Genomic DNA, 22,137 nt, shown 5'->3' on the forward strand with positions numbered 1-22,137 from the left:
GCATAGATTATTGAATCTGATTAGACCGTTAGCATCCCGCTCAAAAATGACCTAAGAGTTTCGATATTTTTCCTACTTAAAACTTGGCTCTTCTGTAGTTACATCGTGTACTAAGACCGACGGAAAATGAAAAGCGATTTTCTAGGCCGATATGGCTAGGAACTATACTCTCATTCCAGTGTAATAATCAATGAACTTTGTTGCCGTACCATGGGTGCAGCAGGCGCAATGATAGTTACCTAGCTGGGGACTATTTTCAGGCGCTGCATAATATCATGGTACCCATGGTACGGCAGCAAAGTTCCTTGATTATTACGCCACAACTTTATTAATCGCAACTTTTCATTTTCCATCGGTCTTAGTACGCGATGTAACTTCAGAAGAGTCAAGTTTTAAATAGGAAAAATATAGAAACTCTTTGGTCATTTTTGAGCGAGATGCTAACGGTCTAATCAGATTCAATGATCTATGCTAAGCTGCAGCTAAAAGTGCTACCAACAGACCCGGAGATCGGCGGAGTTGGAAAATGAGCCTATTTTCCAAAATAGTGGCGTGTTCCTTTAAATCATTGAAATATTAACTTGAAGAAAATATTTAATGTCAGAGGGGTTTGGCTGATCCAGGAGATGAATTTGGCTAAAGCAAAGACTGATGCAGTCATCAAACCTTATGATCGTCCGCCATCTTCCTCCCGGCCCACATCTCTTTGATCATCAGGTGCCAAAGGTCACACTCCGACTTCAGATTGGCCTCGAACGTCTCCTTCCTGTGGGACGTTTTGATCTTCAGCGTCGGGATCCTCAGCAGAAGGAAAGGAGCAGAAGAAATCTTCACGTCCTGGGTGAGAAGAATAAAGTCTTTCAAAGTTGCAGTTAATGCAGAAACTATTAAAGCCGGAGCAATGTGAGCGAAACCTCACCTCAATATCTCTGAATTTGGTGATCTCGACGTATCCCGGCCGGCCCTCCGTCAGCAGGAAGAGCCTGCGCTGGGTCATGGCGATCTTCCCCACGCCGTGGCTGGTCTTCACTGAGGACGAGAGCTTGTAGACATATTCGTCGGTCTCCAGGTGCTCCAGCACGACGGCCGGCAGATCCACATCCTGAGCCGCCGCTTCAGTCTCCTTCCAGAAGTTGTAGAAGAAGCAGAAGGTCTCTGGATCCACCTGCTTCTGCTGACCTGCGTGGAGGAGATATCGCAAACATGAGCGCTTTACTGTAGATCGTGGGCTTTTAGATGCCACGGACAATCAAATACGATCATCTTTGTGCAAGGCACCCATAGAAAAATATAAAGTAAAAAGCAGCTATATATTTTCATGTATAAAGACTCAATTTATACTGTGAAATTTAACATTTAGTTTATATTACATTACATTAAGTTGTGAGTTTTTTCCCTATGCACTATACTGCATACATAGTGTACTGTTAGATGTATTATTTACTTAAATGTATTTTTATTATACATGTATTTATTTAATTTAATCTAATTTAATTATATATTTATCTATTGGTTAGTGTAATCTTATTTATTATTTATCATTTGTACATTTTTTTACACTGATTCTCTAAACTTTGATATACTGATTGCTTATCTAATTTAATTATTAAATATTTTACTCTATTTTTTTCTTTATTTATTTAGTTGAATCTTATTTTTATTATTTATTTTTTAATTTTTTAAATGTTTATATTGTTTCCTTTAAACTTTGATTGTTTGAATGATTATCCAAATTAATTATATATGCATATATTTATATATTTTAATCTAGTTTTATGTATTTAATAATCTTATTTTTATTATTTATTTATTTTTACATTTTTACACTTTTCTATAAACTTTGATTGATTGATTGATTGATTATCTAATTTATTTATGCATTCATTTATATATTTTAATCTATTTTATTTACTTAGTTTAATCTTATTTTTTATTTATTTTTACACTTTTTGTCTCTAAACTTTGATTGATTGATTGTTATCTAATTTAATTATATATTTATTTATATATCATAATTCATTTCTTATTTATTAATTCAGTTTAATAATCTTATTTTTTATTATTATTTATTTATACATTTTTACACTACTTTTTTCTTTAAACTTTGATTTTAATGGGTAGGACTAAGAAGTTTTAAAGAGTCATCATTTACTCATCATTTACTCTCTATCATGTTCCAAACATGTATGACTTTCTTTTTCCATAAAACACAAATGCACAAATACAAGAACAGCGAAAGGGGACAAAAGTGGCAAAAAACACTAAATAAAATCAGTCACATGACTCATGCACTATACTGTACAGGTCTTCTGAAGTCATATGATGCTTTGTGTGAGGAACAGACTCAAATGTAATCATTGTATGTTAATGATATATTCAAATATGATGTGGACTTTAAATGACGAAAACGTCTCTTCTACATGACACAAAAGAAGGAACGTCATGTAGTTTGAGAACATAAGTAAATGATGACTGAATTATTGGAGATCTCGTGACATCTGAGTTAAAGGTGCTTTCTTTACTTTATGGCTCCAAGCAATAAAACAATACGGTAAATTCCAGTGAGAATAAATGGCACACAATACAGAAAAAATATCTCCTTAAAACCTGAATTTTAACTAAAGCATTCTTCAAATGTTTTTAAATAAAAGCATGAGTATGAGTGTATGAGTAAAAAATGCATTTGACACACATGACAAACACAAACCTGTTCTACTAATACCATCCAGGAACTGATGTGTGATGTGTCACAGAGCTTTAAACAGACAGGAAATTATTAACCAGCATTGTGCTACTCGAGCAAGTGAACACAGGACTAAAGCTAGGAGTTAAACACAAACTGGGTTAGAGACGGCAGCTCTGAATGTGGCCTACCTGAAGAGCATTCCTTCACGCACACACACACACATGCAGGTACAGTACGGAGTCACACGTGTGCCATCATGCCGTGATGCTGTTAGTACTGATGGCACATGCAAACTATGCTTACCCTCCAGCTCAAGGTAAAATACAGACTGGGAGGTGGAATCCACACCTGACAAACCAAAGCCATTTTTACCAAAAACACTAGAAATGCACGATACATCAGTGACCATATCACTATCGTTCAGTGGATAGTCTCTAAAATGGCGCCAGGGTGACACGGAGACGAATTGTTGAATAAAGTCGTTATTTTTTTCTTTTGCGCACACTATGCTTACCCTCCAGCTCAAGGTAAAATACAGACTGGGAGGTGGAATCCACACCTGACAAACCAAAGCCATTTTTACCAAAAACACTAGAAATGCACGATACATCAGTGACCATATCACTATCAGCCAATATTAAAGGGTTAGTTCACCCAAAAATGAAAATTCTGTCATTCTACTCACCCCCATGTTGTTCCAAACCCGCAAGACCTCCGTTCATCTTCGGAACACAAATTAAGATATTTTTGATGAATTGAGCATATTCCAATGATTTTTATCTGCTGGAATAGGCCGATATTGGAAGCAGATATTATCAGTATATTTTTACTCTGTATTTTTTATATATTCCAACAATATATTCTATACAATAGAGTAAAATTAGTTTTTTACAATAATGGCCATCAACTGCTGCATCAGCCAAATTTATATAGCAGTACCATCAATTGAACCATCCATTCATCCATCTATCTATTTATCTGTCCATCCATTCATATAAAAATCCATATATCTATCCATCCATCCATCTACCTATCCATCTATCCTACCTGTCTACACCTCCATCTATCATCTACCAGTCAATCTACTCACCCATCCATCCATCATCAACCTATCTATAGTATCTAACCATCCATCTATCATCTGCCTGTCTATCTCCCCATCCATCCATCATCTACCTGTCTACCTACCCATCCATCCATCTACCATATACCTGTCTATCTATCTATCTACCCATCCATCTATCCATCATCTACCTGTCTATCTACCCATCATCTACCTGTCTACCTACCCATCCATCTACCCATCATCTACCTGTCTATCTACCCATCATCTACCTGTCTACCTACCCATCCATCTACCCATCATCTACCTGTCTATCTACCCACCCATCCATCCATCCATCATCTGTCTATCTACCATCCATCCATCATCTGTCTATCTACCATCCATCCATCATCTACCTGTCTATCTACCCATCCATCCATCTACCATATACCTATCTATCTATCTACCCATCCATCTACCCATCATCTACCCGTCTATTTACCCATCCATCCATCTATCATCTGTCTATCTACCATCCATCCATCCATCCATCATCTACCTGTCTATCTACCCATCCATCCATCTACCATATACCTGTCTATCTATCTACCCATCCATCTATCCATCATCTACCTGTCTATCTACCCATCCATCTATTCATCATTTACCTGTCTGTCTACCAATCCATCCATCTACCATATACCTGTCTATCTATCTATCTACCTACCCATCCATCTATCCATCATCTACCTGTCTATCTATTCATCATCTACCTGTCTATCTATCCATCCATCTATTCATCATTTACCTGTCTGTCTACCAATCCATCCATCTACCATATACCTGTCTATCTATCTATCTACCCATCCATCTATCCATCTATCTGTCTATCTACCATCCATCCATCCATCATCTACCTGTCTATCTACCTAGTTTTAATTTGTGACAGTTGTGCTAACAAAAAATAAAATAAAAAATGGCGTCTGAAAGTTGAGGTTGATGGTCAGTTTGTGTGTTATGTTTTTTGATCAACTTCTTCCACTTTAGATGTCATTTAGCGAGAAATTAGTATTGACTGCAGTAATAACATATTCGCTTAGTTATCACCAAAGCTCCCTCTATTTTGTTCAAGATCATTAAACTATTAAACTGTCTCAGAAGTCTGTCTGAAATCAGTTTCGTGAGGTACCTTCTTACACAAGCGCTGCCTGTAAATTAAATTTCTGATAGGGCAGGAAGGCAACAAGTCAGCAGCCCAAGCTTTCAGATGCAGCCTTGGATTGCAAGAACAGGAAAGGTATGATCTCTGTCAGTTTCCTTAGCCAATTAGTTTGCTTGTCAGTTTGGCCCAATCATACGACAGCTCTATGCTGATGTATGAGCTTTGCACTCACCCACAGTCAGCGCCTCAAACAGCCGCTGGATGGTGCCCTGATCCCTCACAATGCCCGACTCCTGAACGCGCCGCACAAAGTCTTCCATGTGCAAGTGTTTCTTGGGCAGTTCGAATCTCTTCACCGACCCACCATCCACCGGTCGCGCCCGCTCCCGTTCATTGTCTCTTTTCACCCGGCTGATCAGACGCTTCAAATCGGGGCGTCGCTCGGCCGTCCTCCTCTCCTCCGCCGGTAGAGACTCAACCAGCGCGTTCAGCAGCTCGGTAGGAAAGATGTCCATGTCCGTCTTATACAAGCTCTGGAAGTCTCCGAGGGCGTCCACGCGTTTCCCAGAAACAGAGTTCACCAGTCCCCGCAGGTAATAGTAGCGGGCCAGGAGGGCGGAGTCGTCTGAGGATGCTGCAGAGATGGCTTTGCTCAACTCTCTGATGAGATCATTGTAGTAACTCTGAACGTATTGGTAGGAGAGCGGGGGAGGGAATTCTGGGAGTTTAAAGGTTTTGATTGGCCTTGAGGGACTCCAGGAACCTGTTAACATAAAATAAAAGATAAGTGGCATGCACTATGACTTCGTTCAATGTTTTATAGATGACAAAAAATCTAAATGGACCATTTCATTTCTTTCTTAAATCCAAATGAAAGTTTTATAGCTTTTAGTCAATGTCTATATGTTCGTGTACACCTGAAGGTCGACAAAATAAATATATAGCAGCATATTTCTCTTCCAGGAAAATGAACAAAAATAAAATATTGATGACATCACCTGCTCAGGGCATATGCTATTTGTTATGAACACAAAATCTCAGCAGACTTCCAAGGGAGCCTTAGGATGTCTTAAAATGTGTACAGAATTAATTTAATTAATATTAATATTATTATTAATAATATATTAATAATTGTAATATGAACAAATATGTAATATTAATTCTAATTATCTAACTTAATTAAAATGCTAAAACATTCAACATCCCATCTTAAAAAAAATTCTCTCTCAATAAATATTTGTTTTTATTGAAGAACAAATACGCCCAGACACGTCGGCGTTTGGCTTTCCATCGTATTTGGGACTTTTTGACAACAGGTAAAAAACAGCGATTGTAGTTATCTCCACCATGGTTGAGTGATCTAGAGCGAGTAATGCGATGCGCATATTCGCTTTGCGTCTGGTGTGAACACACCATAATGGTGTGTTCACACCAGACGCGAAGCGAATATGCGCATCGCGTCACTCGCTCTAGATTACTCGTGGGATGTTTTTCGTGTCACTCGTGCGAATAAAAACAGCGCGATCAACCATGGTGGAGATAACTCCACCAAATACGATGGAAAGCCAAACACCGACGTGTCTGGGTTCACAGCACCATCCAGAGGAGGATGAATAACGTTAGGATCCTGTATTTACATTTTACTACTGTATATATACACTGAAATTTGTGAACTTGCACGGAAGACGCGATTGAGGCGAATATTGTGCGTTCGCGGCAAACACGTTGCGCATTTCGCGTCATTCGCTTCGCCTGGCGTGAATTCACCTCTATACGCGTCTTTGCGTTGACTTTGTATGTAATCTACTTGTGCCAATAATTACATTCGCGTTTGGTGTGAACACACTGTAAGACTTGTTTCAAAATATATGACGTGTTGTTAAAAGTTTAGCCAAGTTTCCTCACCGCTCTGGAAAGTCATGGTCCCCATGGACGTCTGTCGTACCGGGACAGTGAGCAGCCGGTGATCCGCCAGGTTTGGCATACTCATCCCCAGCCTGCTGTTCAGGCCGTTCTCTGGTCGGACGTACTTGCGGTTGATCAACTCCATCGTGGGTCTGCGTGGAGACTCTGTCATGGTCCTCATCCTGAGCAAAAGAGACGGAGACGTGTTTCAATTCAGCTCATTGATGTCAGATGATGAACTTCACCACCCAAACTGAATCATAAAGAAATATTCTGTGTTGTTTTTAACCTAATGTCTTATACTGCATGTGTGACCTGCTGTACCACTGATAATCATTTCAATATGTTCTCAATGAGTAGAAATGCATGGAAACATGTTAACAGTAAATACACTTACAGAGACAGCAGTTAAACGTGCAGGACCGTGAAAACTATGCCTGACTTTTTTTTAGAAGTAAAACACTGGCTGCTGTGACAGAATCACTTACCAAACCTGTTAAGTTACAAGAACAATGCCAAAATAAATAACAACCCTGGTTACTTTTCCTTGGTATCTGTTACCAGGAAGAGACGAGTCTAAATGATCTGTGGTAACTATGCCAAACATGCAGTATAAACTGAAAAATCATTATAAAAGGTCATGTTACACTCTTCCTCTGTGCCTGGAGAATTAAACAGGACGTTTTTGTCTGCTGTGCCTTTCACATGTGAAATGTTTTCACTGGTACACATTGGCATGTAGATTTACTGTGGATTTAAATATAGCTTTTAACTTCCCCTTCCTTCAGTAGAAAGCATCACACCGAGACAGATTCATGCCTCATTCTCATCTCTGGACAGAGAGGGAATGAGGAGGTGATGATGCTTTTTGTTTCCTGCAATGACTAATTGTTGCCTGTATTTGACACCTATTTGTGTTCTCTGTCTCTGGTCACCAATGAGTTAAGCTTATTAGCTTTTCATCAAGTACATCCCTAATGCATGATCAGCTGAAAAGTAAACTTTTTTACTTTTTTTACGTGATATCCTGAGGACACCAGGAAGATGTGATGCAACTGCCCGTAAATGTTTACACTGCACACAGACATTACGCCTAGAGAAGACGTGCTACTGTACCTCAAAAAGAGGAATTAGAAATGCACAACTCAGATATCAAACATTTTCATGTTTGCGCAATTCATGCAAGCTTTGCAATTCGTTTTTTGACCTGCTTTCTTGATTGCTATTTACTGTAAATGCATTTCATTTATATGCATTGAACTGGTGATGCAAAACAAGCAAAATACCTGAAAAATAACACAATATTCATTTAATGAACAGAAACTGGACACAGACAGAGAGAGAGAGAGATGAGATGAAAGAGTTAATTAATGTTGACTTTTATTTACTGTACCTGCGAGTCTCTGAGTGGATGTTCAGCTGCATGCGAGTGAAAGCGTCATTCTTTTGGTTCAAACGGTCCCGTAGAAATGAGTGGAATATATGAGTGTCTAAAACCTACAAGCACACACACACACACATGCATGAGTGAGTGGGTTTGGTAGAGAAGAACATGCTGAGTGTACAACCGGACGCGAGTATTTATTTACCTTCTTGTAGAACGTGTGATCGGTCATCTCTCTGGACCTGAGGAACTCCTCGCTGTTGAAAACACGATGCTCATAGTTCAGGAAATCACAAACCTCACTACAGAGAGCAGAAAAAGAAAGCATATGGATTTCAGAGAGCATGAAACAATATCACCGTGTTCAGATTTCTATGAGTGTCTAAAACCTACAAGCACACACACACACATGCATGAGTGAGTGGGTTTGGTAGAGAAGAACATGCTGAGTGTACAACCGGACGCGAGTATTTATTTACCTTCTTGTAGAACGTGTGATCGGTCATCTCTCTGGACCTGAGGAACTCCTCGCTGTTGAAAACACGATGCTCATAGTTCAGGAAATCACAAACCTCACTACAGAGAGCAGAAAAAGAAAGCATATGGATTTCAGAGAGCATGAAACAATATCACCGTGTTCAGATTTCAGCAGGAGAAATTGCAGGATGCTTCTGTTAACCTTTAATAAATAAAATAAAACCTTTAAAAAATCTTGCGTTTTCAAATAAATCTGACCACCGCAGAAATGACAGAATGTTTCAGTTCTGAATCTAAATGACAGCATTCTGTAATGAGAAGAGTTTAACCAATCATAACTGAGGTCATTTACATATGACAGATACGTAGTCTGTTTAATTTTAACATTGTGTCCTAAATAGGGATGTAACGATTCACTCAACTCACGATTCGATTCACGATTTTGATTTCACGATTCGATCGAGCAGTCTTTAATCTAAATTAGATTGTATAATTTTTAAATTTGAAGCAAAAACAGAATGTTGACTTCAGTTTTGTGAAACTATACATAAAAATATCTGCATGAAACAGCACCTAAAGTTATTTTACTTTTTTGAAAAAAACATTGCTTTTTGCAGTTGTGGCTTTTTAGAAGAAAAAAAAAATTAAACGGAGAAGATTTTATTGTTTGTTGCCATCAGTGTTATTTTAGTATTATTTATATAGTATTTATTAATATTATTATCTTTTATTTTTATATTTTCAGTTTTTAGTGAAATATTAGTTTTAGTAATTGTGTGGTGTGATTGTCATTTTATTTGTTTTATTAGTTTAAATATTTCTACTTAGCTTTAATTTATTTTTATTTATGTTTTAGTATTAGTAAGTTTAGTATTTTAAGTTGAAAGTATTTTAATTCTTTGCCATGGCAAAAATGTTGTTTTTTAAAAGTAAAAAAAATTTTTTTACGTTTATTTCGTCTTATTTCAGCTTTATTTAAATCATTTTTTTAATAGTTTTAGCTAACAATAACACATTTTTTACAAAATGTAAATTATAAAACGGATAGTTCCGGTCCTTGATTCTGATTGGTTGAGCCGCGTTCGAAGCTGTTGTAAATTACTCTACACTCCGCTTCACGTCGTGCCTAACAACGTCCCTTAGCTGTTATAAATTCACTGTAAACACGGCTTCTTGGGGCTTATTGCTTTAATAAATTAAACTTAAATATAGTGTAGGACAAATTGTAAGGGGTCATAGAGAGGGTAAAGACCTGATCAAAACAAAATTAAGACTGCCTTTTGTGCAAATTCACAAAGAAAATAATATAATGACAAAAAGCATCATATGACATGAGCTCTAGAAGTGTTGAGCTCCAGACCTGAAGATGTTGACGATGAGCTCCATGGTGACGTTCAGGATGACGGTGTTGACTTTGCGCTGCCACTGTCTCCTGTGAGCGCGCAGCTCGTTGATGTCAGTGCGGCTGGTGGCGTGACACACATCCAGATCATAGTGAAGCTGCAGTCCTTTAGCTCTACAGAAACACACACAAAACACACTCAACACTGCAGCTCCGCATTCACACCACAACCTGAAACTGAACTAATGACACACGATCTGAGCCCTACAGCTGTGTGTTTATGTTTTGGATGCCTCTGTTTATTAGGAGTAATTATGTTCATTATTTGCAATTTACTTAATTGTCTCTGGGCTCCTTTGAGTTTGACGCTTTGTACACAGCAGGATCATGTTCAACAGCGAGCGGTAAAATCCAGTGAATCACCCCAAATTATAAATAAGGGATGCCATGTTGTGATGAATTACAAAAACACCCTGTTGGTGTCCGTATTAAAGGTGCAGTGCGTCATGTTTACAATGTTAAAATACTGCCTTTTATTCCAGATTATCCTGAAAAATAAAATGTTTCCACAAAAATATTCAGCAGCACAACTATTCTCAACATTGATAATAATCAGAAATGTTTCTTGAGCAGCAGATCAGCATATTAGAATGATTTCTGAAGGATCATGTGACACTGAAGACTGGAGTTATGATGCTGAAAATTCAGCTGCGCATCACAGGAATAAATTACATTTGAACATATTTTCACATAGAAAACTGTTATTTTAAATTCTAATAATATTTCATAATATTACAGTTTTTTTCTGTATTTTTGATCAAATAAATGCAGCCTTGGAGACTTCATTCATTCACATTAAAAAATCTTACTGACCCACAAACGTTTATACAATATGGCGTGCAAAGTGAAACAGGAATATTGAGTCTCTTACCGGAATATAAAACAATCTCTGGCTGTCAGTGGCACATCTGGAAGCTCAAGTCTGTTTGAACTTGAAGACGACACTGTTCCTTGGTCAATGTCTACTAGAACCAGATCATCCAACTCCTGTCAAAGGAAACAGGAAGCTGTCATCAACTGAGCAATGAGAAGTCTACTATATAAGTAAACTACTATTAGTGTAGTATAACTGATTTGAATGTCACATAATCATCATTTCCATGCTAAATGGAAAAGGTTTGGAGCATGCAATCAAACCAAGTACGATATGAAGCTGGTCCGTACCTCTGCGACCTCCTCGAAGTGGGACGTGTGGCAGCCCATCAGGAAGGCGGTGGGCGCCATGATGAAGTCCAGCATTTGGCGAGACAGGACGGGTACGAACGGATGCTGCCAGCGCAGCGGGTGAATGAAGATCATGAAGCATTCGGCGACTAGCGTGAGTTTGGCCCAGTCGGTGGACAGAAACACCACCCTCTGCTCCATCAGGATACAGCTGATGATCTGAGAGCAACAAAACCATCAAGAACTTTCAGTTGCTTTGAAATTATATTGGATATTTCAAGATGTAAATACATAAGCATCTCCTCAAAAATGTCCTGTAAAAAGTGTGAGTTTGATCCAAGTTAAAATGGTTTATACCAGTTTATACTGGTTTGGTGCCAGTCTAGGCACAAAATGCTTGTCTGTAAGTCCCAGTGTTATTTTAGCATTATTAATATACAGTACTATTATGGTTTTTATTCATATTTTGAATGACCTTTTATTAGGTATTTTGTTATGTGCTTTCATCATTTTTATTTTTTTTAGCTTTATTTTTACATTTTTTATTTATTTCTATTAGTTGCCAGTGCAACATTTCTAATTTTCATTTAAAGTTTTTCATCTTTTATTTTCAAGTTTGTTATGTGACTTTGTCAGTTTTATTATTTGTTTAATTTTTCTACTTAGCTTTCATTTATTTTTATTTCAGCTCTAGTAATTTTAGTACTTCAGCTTAAACTTTTTTTTATTTCAATTAGTTGCCAAATGAACATAAATATGTATATTATAATATAAATATAATTCTATCATGGCAACTCTCTGAAGATTTTAGCATGGTAATGATATGACAATGTTAATGTATTTGGTCTTGGAGGATCTGCTGAATAGATCTGCTACGCTGCTGAGTTGCTGCTGCTGTTGGTTATTGCTGTTGTTGTAGATTATTGCGGCTGCTGCTGCTGCAAACAAGTACAGGAACTTGCTACTGCCAATAAATATGGAGATATGTTGCTGTGAGTATTTAAGACATACTGCTGCTGCACAAGTAGCCTATAAAATAACCCGTAGCAGATCTTTACAGGTGGAGCTGGGGAAGGTGGAGGGTTTCAGAGGAACTCTGAAAGCGAGCTGTGAAACGCTCTAATAGTGGATGCTAACCATCCATTTACATGTAAAGCAGCAAGCTTATTGGCTGCGAATGCAACATGAACCAATCAGCTTGTGCCAAGTAGTTTAATGCTGTGAATATCATCAGTTTGTGGTAAGGACCCATCAGCCTGCGTCATCTAGAGTTGGCATATATTTATATTTTATTTCACATTTTAGTAATTTTTTATGTAGTTTTGTCATTTTTATTAGTTTTTAAAAATATATATATCGATCTATTTAGCTTTAACTCAATTTTATTTAATTCAATTAGAGTAATTTTAGTACTTCAGCTTATTTTATTTCAGTTAGTTGCAAAGTCAACATTTCTCATTTAGTTTAAGTGTTTCATCTAACATTTATATTTTACTTTAATAAATAATTGTGTTTTTTTTATATTTCTATTTAGCTTTAATTTGTTTTTATTTCAGTTTTAGTAATTTTAGTACTTTGACTTATTTTATTTCAGTAAGTTGCCACGTTCTTCATCTAATATTTATATTTTATTTCAGCTTTATTTCAATGAACAAAAATGTTTTTAATAGTTTTAGTTAACAATAGTAGCCCAGATATATACGATCGTAAGAGGCACAGAAGTGCAGTGAAGCTCCTGACCTGCAGGATCTGTTTGGGTTTGAAACACAGAAACGGCAGGTGAAGATCGAGGTCCATGACGGGCCGATCCACATCTAGTCGCGAGGGAAGTTCAATCTGAAAGGGTCTGAGATTGAACACCTAGAGAAACATTCACAAAAAACAACAATGAAGTAGGTGACCTGAAACCGAATGTATAACTAAATAGTGCAGGTTCTTGTGAACCTTTCCGGCATGATGGTGGTAATAAAGACGCTCACCACATGCAGCGGCCCGGGGGGCGGGATGGGCACCAGCGCCAGTTTGGCAGAAAACTCCTTCATCTGCTCTTCAAACTCACACATGCGGGACGTCTTCAGCTGGAGCAAGAAACTATGACAGAAGAGAAATAAACCAGTTACAACGAATCTTTCATGTTACAGCTAAATAACAGTATGGAGTGGCTCTTACCTGGACAGACAGTCTCTGAGGGCGTTATAATAAGGATATTTGGAGATGACACATATGCTGCATGTGGTGTAGAGACGCTGCAGTTTGTTCAACCGATAACCATTTTGATGACTCCCATTATCTTGATGCAACTACAAAAACACAACAAACACGACAGATGAATTAGTGACTGCATTTTACAAACATTTTACATGAAAGTGACGTGACGTGTAAACACACACACGCACATATTTCAATAATATATTCTGTACACTACCTTTCAAAAGTTTGGGGTCGGTAAGATTCTTTTAAAAATAATTTTATTATGAATAATTAAATATAATGCATTATTTATCCATTAAATTGATCAAAGGTGACAGTAAAGACATTTATGTTACAAAGGACTTATGTTTCAAATAAATGCTGTTCTTTTGAACTTTCTATTCATCAAAGAATCCTGCAAAATAAAATGTGTCACGGTTTCCACAAAAATATTAGGCAGCACAACTGTTTTCAACATTGATAATAATCAGAAATGTTTCTTGAGCAGCAAATCAGAATATTAGAATGATTTCTGAAGATCATGTGACACTGAAGACTGGAGTAATGATGCTGAAAATTCAGCTTTGCATCACAGGAATTGCATTTTAACATATACTCACATAGAAAACTGTTATTTTACTATTATTATATTTTAAAATGAAATAATATTTCACAATATTACTCTTTGTACTGTATTTTTGATCAAGTAAATGCAGCCTTGGTGAGCAGAAGAGACAAAAACAATAAAGAATCATCTTACTGACCCCTTTTAAATGGTAGTGTAGTTCTTGTTTTATATCATAATTATTATATTAATATATATGATGCAGCTAATGATAAGACATCTCACATGAACAGGTTTGCAGTACTGAGCCACCACACCATGAGTCTGGTTCCCAAACACATCCGTGAACACCAAGAAATGATAGCTGTCTTCTCTGCTCTCATTGGTTATTCTCAACCCATCTGTCCAAAGACAAACCAGACACTGTCAGAGTTACTGTTAGATACAGAATGGCAGACTGAGGTGTTTGCGAAGGTCACCTGGGAAGCAGAGCTGCAGCAGGGCTATCAGGTCAATGTTTTGAGGTACGCTGAGGTCGTCTGAGGCGGCGACCGCTGGTTCGTTGGTTTGGCCGGAATCGCTGATGGTGGAAACCGGTCGGTCTCTCTTCTTCTTAAAGGAGCGTCTCCGCTGGGCTCTGCAGAAGGCTGGAGCGAGATCCTGTTCAGTGCCGTTACTGGAGCTCTCCTTCGTCACAAACGGCGGCGCGTGAACCTGCAGCACCTCCGCCTCCACCAGAGGCTCTTTGCCTTTACCCTGCAGCTGCGTCCAAACAAGACGAACACAGTCAACATTTTAGATTTATATAAATATGCACACACACACACACACACACATTTATATAAAGAATATGACAACATATATTAATAATATAATTAATTAATTATTTCCTTAATTTTAAATTGAATAACAATTTCAATGTGTTATATACAGTATATATAAATATATATATTTTTTTCTTTTCTTTAATTGTTAATTTTCATTACCATAATTATTATTGATAATTATTAATAGCATTTCAAACAGCATTTCCATTGTTCTTTGCTCAACATTTTGCACAGAATGACTGCGAGTACTGAAATGAACAGTTCGTTTTACCAGATGTATGTCTTTCAGACGTTCACTAGATACTCCGAGCACCACACACGCCTCCAGCAGACCCGATGGGACGTTTCCCGCCATCAGAAGCGCTTCTGCTGAGCTCTGGCCGTCGATGATCTTCCAGGCACTCACATACAATACTCTCAGAAAAGTCTTCAATCTTCAGTCTTCAGCCCCATTGTGGTTCTTCAACTTCCTGTAGGTCTACTGAAATGAATAAGACTTCAGTTTATGCTACACCAGACAGACATTTTTAGTAGTGCAGACTGTAAAAGCAACCACTATTACTATTACTTTTACTTATTGCTTATGGTTAGTAATGCGAAATGCAGAGACCAGAATATCACAGATACTATAAACCACCTATTAATATTGTGTAAGAAGCAGCTATTGCAATTTCGCAGCTATAAGGATTGTATTTAAAGACGCATGCAAACAAAAAAGGAAGTTTGCACAGTATGAGGTACAAAAACTGTCACCCATAAAACCATCTCTATCTAAAATGTGAGAACATGGCTCATGTTTCACAATCAAAAACTGCTGAGTTAACAATCCAGCGTCTCCCATCTGAGTCAATGGATGAAGTGACCGATTCATAGATTAATGTGTCAGCATTCACAAAACTTGTAAAAGTGGTCAGATCTTAAAGAAAAACCAGCCCTGCCAAGACAATTCCTCTTACTTATAAAATATATACTGTAGAAAAGGGGTTTTCAAACTGGGGTCTGTGGAAAGAGAAAAACAGTGTGACAAATGCAAAAATGACTACATAATAAAACATAAGATTTAAATAAATAAATATTACATCTAGCAGTACAGTGCTGTTTCTATCAATGAGATACCATTTTTATGAATAGTCTGAATTAGTTTTTATATATTAGTTTTATATATTCTGATTTTACTTAAATTTTTGTTAAAGATTTAGTCATTTTTTGTGTGCTTTTGTCACTAATAAGTTTTTTTAATGTCTATATAGTTTTTAATTTTTATTTAATTTTAATTATTTTAAAACATCAAGTTAAACTAAATAAAAATGACAAATGTTTCTATGGGAACTAGCTGACTTAAAATAAGCTTTCTTATATTTGATTTTATTTCAGTTAACATTTATTTTAGTTCCGGTCACAATTTTTATATGGTTTTAGTTTTATTTAACTATAACAATAAATAAATAATACATCTAACAGTACAGTGCTTCAGTGAACAGAGAAAATGATTCTACGTACTTTAAGTAAACTATACACACTATATACTCACATAATTAAAATATTACTTTTTAAAGTTTAAATTGGGTTTTCATACATTAAAATATATTGTATAGCTGCCTTTTAAAATTTGAGGATGGGGGTCTCTCGCGTGAGGATGACTTGGGGGTCCGGAGCATCTAACAAATTGAAACCCGCAGGTCTACAGGTCAATGCCAAACTGAATTAGCAACCAATTTTATTTCCGTAAAGTATTTGTGAATGAAACAAGATATTCAACAAGATTTTCTCCACTTATGCGACTGTATAAATAATTTGCATAATTAGAAGTCAGCTATAAATAATACAGTCTAATAGTCTGGTTCTCCCTGAATGCTTCTCTGTTTTTCCACCAAAATGACTACATGCAATGAACCACTCCCAGCTCAACATCTGGTTCTTGTTAGAATCTGGATCAAGTTCAAGCTAAAAGACTAGGACTCAATATGAAACTATGGAGTTTGTCACAGTTCTGTCCTCAGCGAGAGACCAGAGCATCTCCTGGAAGACTGTACGTGTGTTTACACCACATGCACAATAGTTGCAACACTGGTCTTCATGATTCCCGAGCAAACCGGCGGGTGAAGTCAAGTAGAGACAGAGAAAGCATTCATTCTGCTGGAGCCAAGTTTGACAAAGACGTCAGACCAGTTGGGAAAAACCAAGAAAAGAGAGGTTTGTCATTGCTGAGCACATACCTCCTTCTGTTTAGCTATACTTCAGAAAAAACTATTGTAAACAACATGCTCTAACCTTTTGTATAATTATTATATATGACCCCCTTTTTATGAATTAAACATTCATGTCACACAGCACAAACATTTAAGTTGATAAGTCAATAAGTAGTATTATATAGGTGTTTTAAATTACATTAAGAAGTTCATTAATAAATTTTTTAACAATGTATAATATATAAACTGTGTATATGCAATATATATACATAAATATTTAAAATAGGCAGTTGTACGGCCTAATAGGTAAAATGTAAAATAAAAAGTGTAATATTTTTACAATTTAAATCACACACACACACACATATATATATATATATTTTTTTTTTTTTGTCATTTAGCAGACATTTTTATCCAAAGCGACTTACAAATGAGAAGAACATAAGCAATTAAAACCAACAAAGGGGCAATAATATGTAAGTGCTGTGTTTTTAATAATAAATAAAAAGAAAAACAAGTAGATAGAATAGAAAAAGAATAACAAATATCACAATATTACTGTTTTTACTGTATTTTTCATTAAATAAATCTGGTGAGCACAAGAGACTAATTTATATGTATAGTATACATACACATATATAATCTATATAATGTGTATGTGTGTTTGTGTATAAACTGTATAATCACACTGTATATATATATAAACATTAATCTAAAACCTCAAAATTATTAAAAGTTATTTTTGTGAAAAACCCAACTGGCAACACAGTAAACAAGCACAATCAACAAATCCAGAAAACAACCAAGGATTTTGTAATCATCAGCTGGTTTTGCTTAAATGATTATATCTCATGCACTATTTCACATCTGCTCTCACTTTCTCTGACATGCTGTCAGCCATAACCGAAACTCGAGAAAAACACCTAACAGATCGAGTTTAAAGGCAGAAGATCTAACGTTACAGTGACTGAACATAGAGAAATGTCCTGTCTGTGACACATGCGCAATATAATCCGAGTTAACTGACTGATTGTGTGCATGAAGATTCAATAGAACGCAGCAGCAGCAACAAAATATTCATTTAACTCATATTCAGTAAACACAGAGTAAACAAACCTGCGTCCCGCGGCTCCGTTACAGTGTGTCAATCACTCAAAACGCGACTGAAAGTAAAAGAATAAAGCGCTGCTGTTGATGTAGGTCAGAGCCAGTTACAGAACACGCCTCGTTGTGACCATAAACACCCGTCAAACTCTTTCTGAACGATGGAAAGCCCGCAACTGGAACTCCGGTGCCGAAAAGACCAACCATACTATTGGAAAGACTAGACTCATGAATATGAATTAGGTAATGCTGACGTTGCCTAGTAACCTTTTTGAAGCGTCCAGTCAGATGACCTAATTAATATTCTTGCGTCACGCCGTCACTGTACAGACGCTCGCTTTTTGGCCAATCAGGTAGGACTACACGCCAAACACCACCTTACGTAATTAATATTAATAAGCAAAGCCGTCAACATAGTAGAATTCGTAAAATAAACTCCCAGAGCTGTAAAAGTAACATCTGGATTAAAGTACAAAGTCTCTCCGCAGTAACTCACGAACATTATAAAGAACACCTAGACTGATTTTTAACTGGACTAATGAAGGTTCATCGACATTAATTAACATGCATTTTATTTCTTGTATGCTCTTGACTACACGTGTATATGCGTTCAGACGCTAATAAATACATTTTAAAGCTAAAACGCCACCTAGTGTCTATTTCTGACTGATCACTGACCTAAATATTTCAAAATACTGTAACGCTACAATCAGATATCATCAATGAACCATGATACTGCCATAGCACATTTTAGTAAGTAAAAAATAATAATAATTTACTTTTATTCAAGTATTCAAATATAAGGTTTCATTGGAAGTAAAATCAAAACAAAAAGTAAAAATCAGAAATACTCTTATTAATGAATGACGAAAGAACGCTTTTAGTGGACAATGAATTAAACCTTTAAAACTCAAATATCATCGAAAAAGTCATTCATTCAGTAATTCAAGAACACATACTGAACTGAAACTGATTAATTCACTTTGAGAAAGTTTCTGGCCTGTTTTATTGTAGTTCTGCAACATCAAAATGATAATATGGTCATTATTTCAAAATTTAAAGTTACAAGGTTTTTACACACAATATAAACACATCAAAACACACATTCTTAAAACATAAAATGCATTTTAGTCCCCAAAATCTGCTAAATGCAGAGGTATGAATGTTTCTTAAAGGGGTCATATGATGCGATTTCATTTTTTCCTTTCTCTTTGGAGTGTTACAAGCTCTTGGTGCATAAAGAAGATCTGTAAAGTTGCAAAGACTAAAGTCTCAAATCCAAAGAGATATTCTTTATAAAAGTTAAGAGTTAGCCACACCTACCTAAAACGGCTCGTTCGAACACGCCCCCACATATCTACCTCACTATGTGGGAAGATTTGCATAAACTGTGGATATCTGATCTGAGATCAGGGAATATCAGCCTTTCTGGAAGCCGTCCGGTTGCGTTTTCACCCATAAGACATCTGTTTAAACTCGAAAGATCAGAATGAACTGTCAACGAGGACACAAAGACAAAAGCAGTCTTGTCTCAATGTTTAAATCTGACTGGTTTGGTCTGAGCGACCAGAGATCGGGTGAACACTGAATGCAGTGAACGTCTCGGCACAATAAGGATTCAGTCTGTTCTCTGGTCTGTGGTTTTATATCGTCCATATGCTCTGATTGAACCGCTACATTCTTCCATCCGCCAGTGATGATGATGAGAATGAGGATGCTGAATTCATGTCCTCTTCGTTGGCGCCGCAGGTGTCCACCAGACAGATGAGGCAGCTGGTGACGGGAAAGGCGCAGACTTTACTGGAAACCACCCATTTGTCGGTCTCTGTGTAATACTCCATGATGTGCCCCAGACGGCCGACCCCCTGAAAGCCGGCCAGAACGTAGATGACGGAGCCCACGGCTGCACACTTCACCGTCACGCCGCGCCACGGCATCAGAGACGTCATCTTCCACTCGTTACTGCCCATCTCATAGTACTCCACCGAGTCCAGTCCGCCTGAGAGAGAAACAACACCGTAACAGATCTTAAACCGAAAGATCAGAATGAACTGTCAACGAGGACACAAAGACAAAAGCAGTCTTGTCTCAATGTTTAAATCTGACTGGTTTGGTCTGAGCGACCAGAGATCGGGTGAACACTGAATGCAGTGAACGTCTCGGCACAATAAGGATTCAGTCTGTTCTCTGGTCTGTGGTTTTATATCGTCCATATGCTCTGATTGAACCGCTACATTCTTCCATCCGCCAGTGATGATGATGAGAATGAGGATGCTGAATTCATGTCCTCTTCGTTGGCGCCGCAGGTGTCCACCAGACAGATGAGGCAGCTGGTGACGGGAAAGGCGCAGACTTTACTGGAAACCACCCATTTGTCGGTCTCTGTGTAATACTCCATGATGTGCCCCAGACGGCCGACCCCCTGAAAGCCGGCCAGAACGTAGATGACGGAGCCCACGGCTGCACACTTCACCGTCACGCCGCGCCACGGCATCAGAGACGTCATCTTCCACTCGTTACTGCCCATCTCATAGTACTCCACCGAGTCCAGTCCGCCTGAGAGAGAAACAACACCGTAACAGATCTTAAACACACCGCACTGACCTTTCCTGACCCAGAATGACTTCAAAGAAGTCATCATATATATATACATTCTATCATTTATAATTTCTTGAGGAATAAACGCACAGGGACACTGTGAACTTTTATCCATAACAAAATGTAGTCAGCTTATTACAAAAAAAGGTTAACTGTGTTAAGTGTAAAGATATCCCTGCCTTCTCCATGATAGTATAAAAAGGATAATATACTGGATATATATAAGGATATATATATACACTTAACACAGTTAACCGTTTTTTGTAATAAGTTGACTACATTTTGTTATGGATAAAAGTTCAGTGTCCCTGTGCGTTTATTCCTCAAGAAATTATAAATGATAAAATGTAAGAATAATAATATGAATAATTATAAGTTAATCATAAGTTAAAACTGTTTTGTATATGTTTGTACTGTTGTACTGTTTTATATATTATTATTATTATTATGTTATGAATAATTATATATTATATGCTGAATACATCAGATGTCAGATATAACATCAGATGTATAATATGAGGAATAATAACCCACAGATATAATAATAATAATACATTTTATTTATATAGCATCTTTCAAGAACTCAATGACGCTTTACATAAAGTTAATAGATAACATGAACACAACAAATATATAGTCACGTGATCAAGCAAATAGACAGAGACAGAGATCATTTAATACACAAGATAATTGACGAAAGCAAGCATGGAACTGAAAAATTAATTAACAAAACATTGTAAATAAAGGAGTTTTGAGATCAACATATAAGAAAGATATCTTGTGATTATTAGAAATAAATTAAAAAAGAGAAATTGAAATTAAACAGACATGAAAATAAAAAATAACATTAATATATATCAATTTTATTTAATTTTTTTACAATTTTTATTATTTTTATTATCATTTGATTATTTAACGGTTATATAAATTATTTATAAATGATCAAATTATTATACATTTAAAAATTGTTTCACAGTGAAATAAACATACATTTACCTATTATCTAACTTCAGTTTAATGTAAGAAATTATTTATAGCAAACTTTATGTTAAGTATGTAAATTAGTGCTGTCAAACGATTAATCGCGATTAATCGCATCCAAAACAAAGTTTTTTGTTTATATATGCGTGTACTGTATATATTTATTATGTATATATAAATACACAAACATACATGTATATATTTTAAAAATACTTACATGTATATATTTGAAAATATTTACATGAATATATACATTTATTTATATTATATATATTATTATATTTTATATATAAACAAAATTTGAAATAAAACGAAACTTTCTTAAATATATACATGCATGTGTGTGTGTGTATTTATATATTCATAATAAATCTACACAGTACACACGCATATATTATGTAAACAATAACTTTTATTTTGACTGCGATTAATCGTTTGACAGCACTAATGTAAATATA

General features: G+C 36.4%; 1 protein-coding gene across 1 annotated transcript in view; it reads right to left on the reverse strand.

Annotated features, from left to right (window-relative positions):
- Positions 1–18,328, reverse strand: part of LOC107751672 (DENN domain-containing protein 3-like) — a 31,056-nt gene extending 12,728 nt beyond the window's left edge. The window contains exons 1-16 of the mRNA XM_016567411.1: positions 18,113–18,328; positions 15,079–15,288; positions 14,460–14,742; positions 14,266–14,381; positions 13,395–13,525; positions 13,205–13,316; positions 12,966–13,085; positions 11,226–11,444; positions 10,933–11,048; positions 10,020–10,175; positions 8,662–8,758; positions 8,192–8,295; positions 6,799–6,980; positions 5,126–5,656; positions 920–1,179; positions 667–837 (exon numbers count right to left, since the gene is read on the reverse strand). Of these exons, the coding sequence (XP_016422897.1) occupies positions 667–837; positions 920–1,179; positions 5,126–5,656; positions 6,799–6,980; positions 8,192–8,295; positions 8,662–8,758; positions 10,020–10,175; positions 10,933–11,048; positions 11,226–11,444; positions 12,966–13,085; positions 13,205–13,316; positions 13,395–13,525; positions 14,266–14,381; positions 14,460–14,742; positions 15,079–15,162 (2,682 nt within the window). The 5' untranslated portion in view covers positions 15,163–15,288; positions 18,113–18,328. The remainder of the gene's footprint in view (positions 1–666; positions 838–919; positions 1,180–5,125; positions 5,657–6,798; positions 6,981–8,191; positions 8,296–8,661; positions 8,759–10,019; positions 10,176–10,932; positions 11,049–11,225; positions 11,445–12,965; positions 13,086–13,204; positions 13,317–13,394; positions 13,526–14,265; positions 14,382–14,459; positions 14,743–15,078; positions 15,289–18,112) is intronic.
- Positions 18,329–22,137: the final 3,809 nt, after the last annotated feature.

Source organism: Sinocyclocheilus rhinocerous, unplaced genomic scaffold, assembly GCF_001515625.1.
Source record: "Sinocyclocheilus rhinocerous isolate Xijiao unplaced genomic scaffold, SAMN03320098_v1.1 scaffold422, whole genome shotgun sequence".
Taxonomy (NCBI): Eukaryota; Metazoa; Chordata; class Actinopteri; order Cypriniformes; family Cyprinidae; genus Sinocyclocheilus; species Sinocyclocheilus rhinocerous.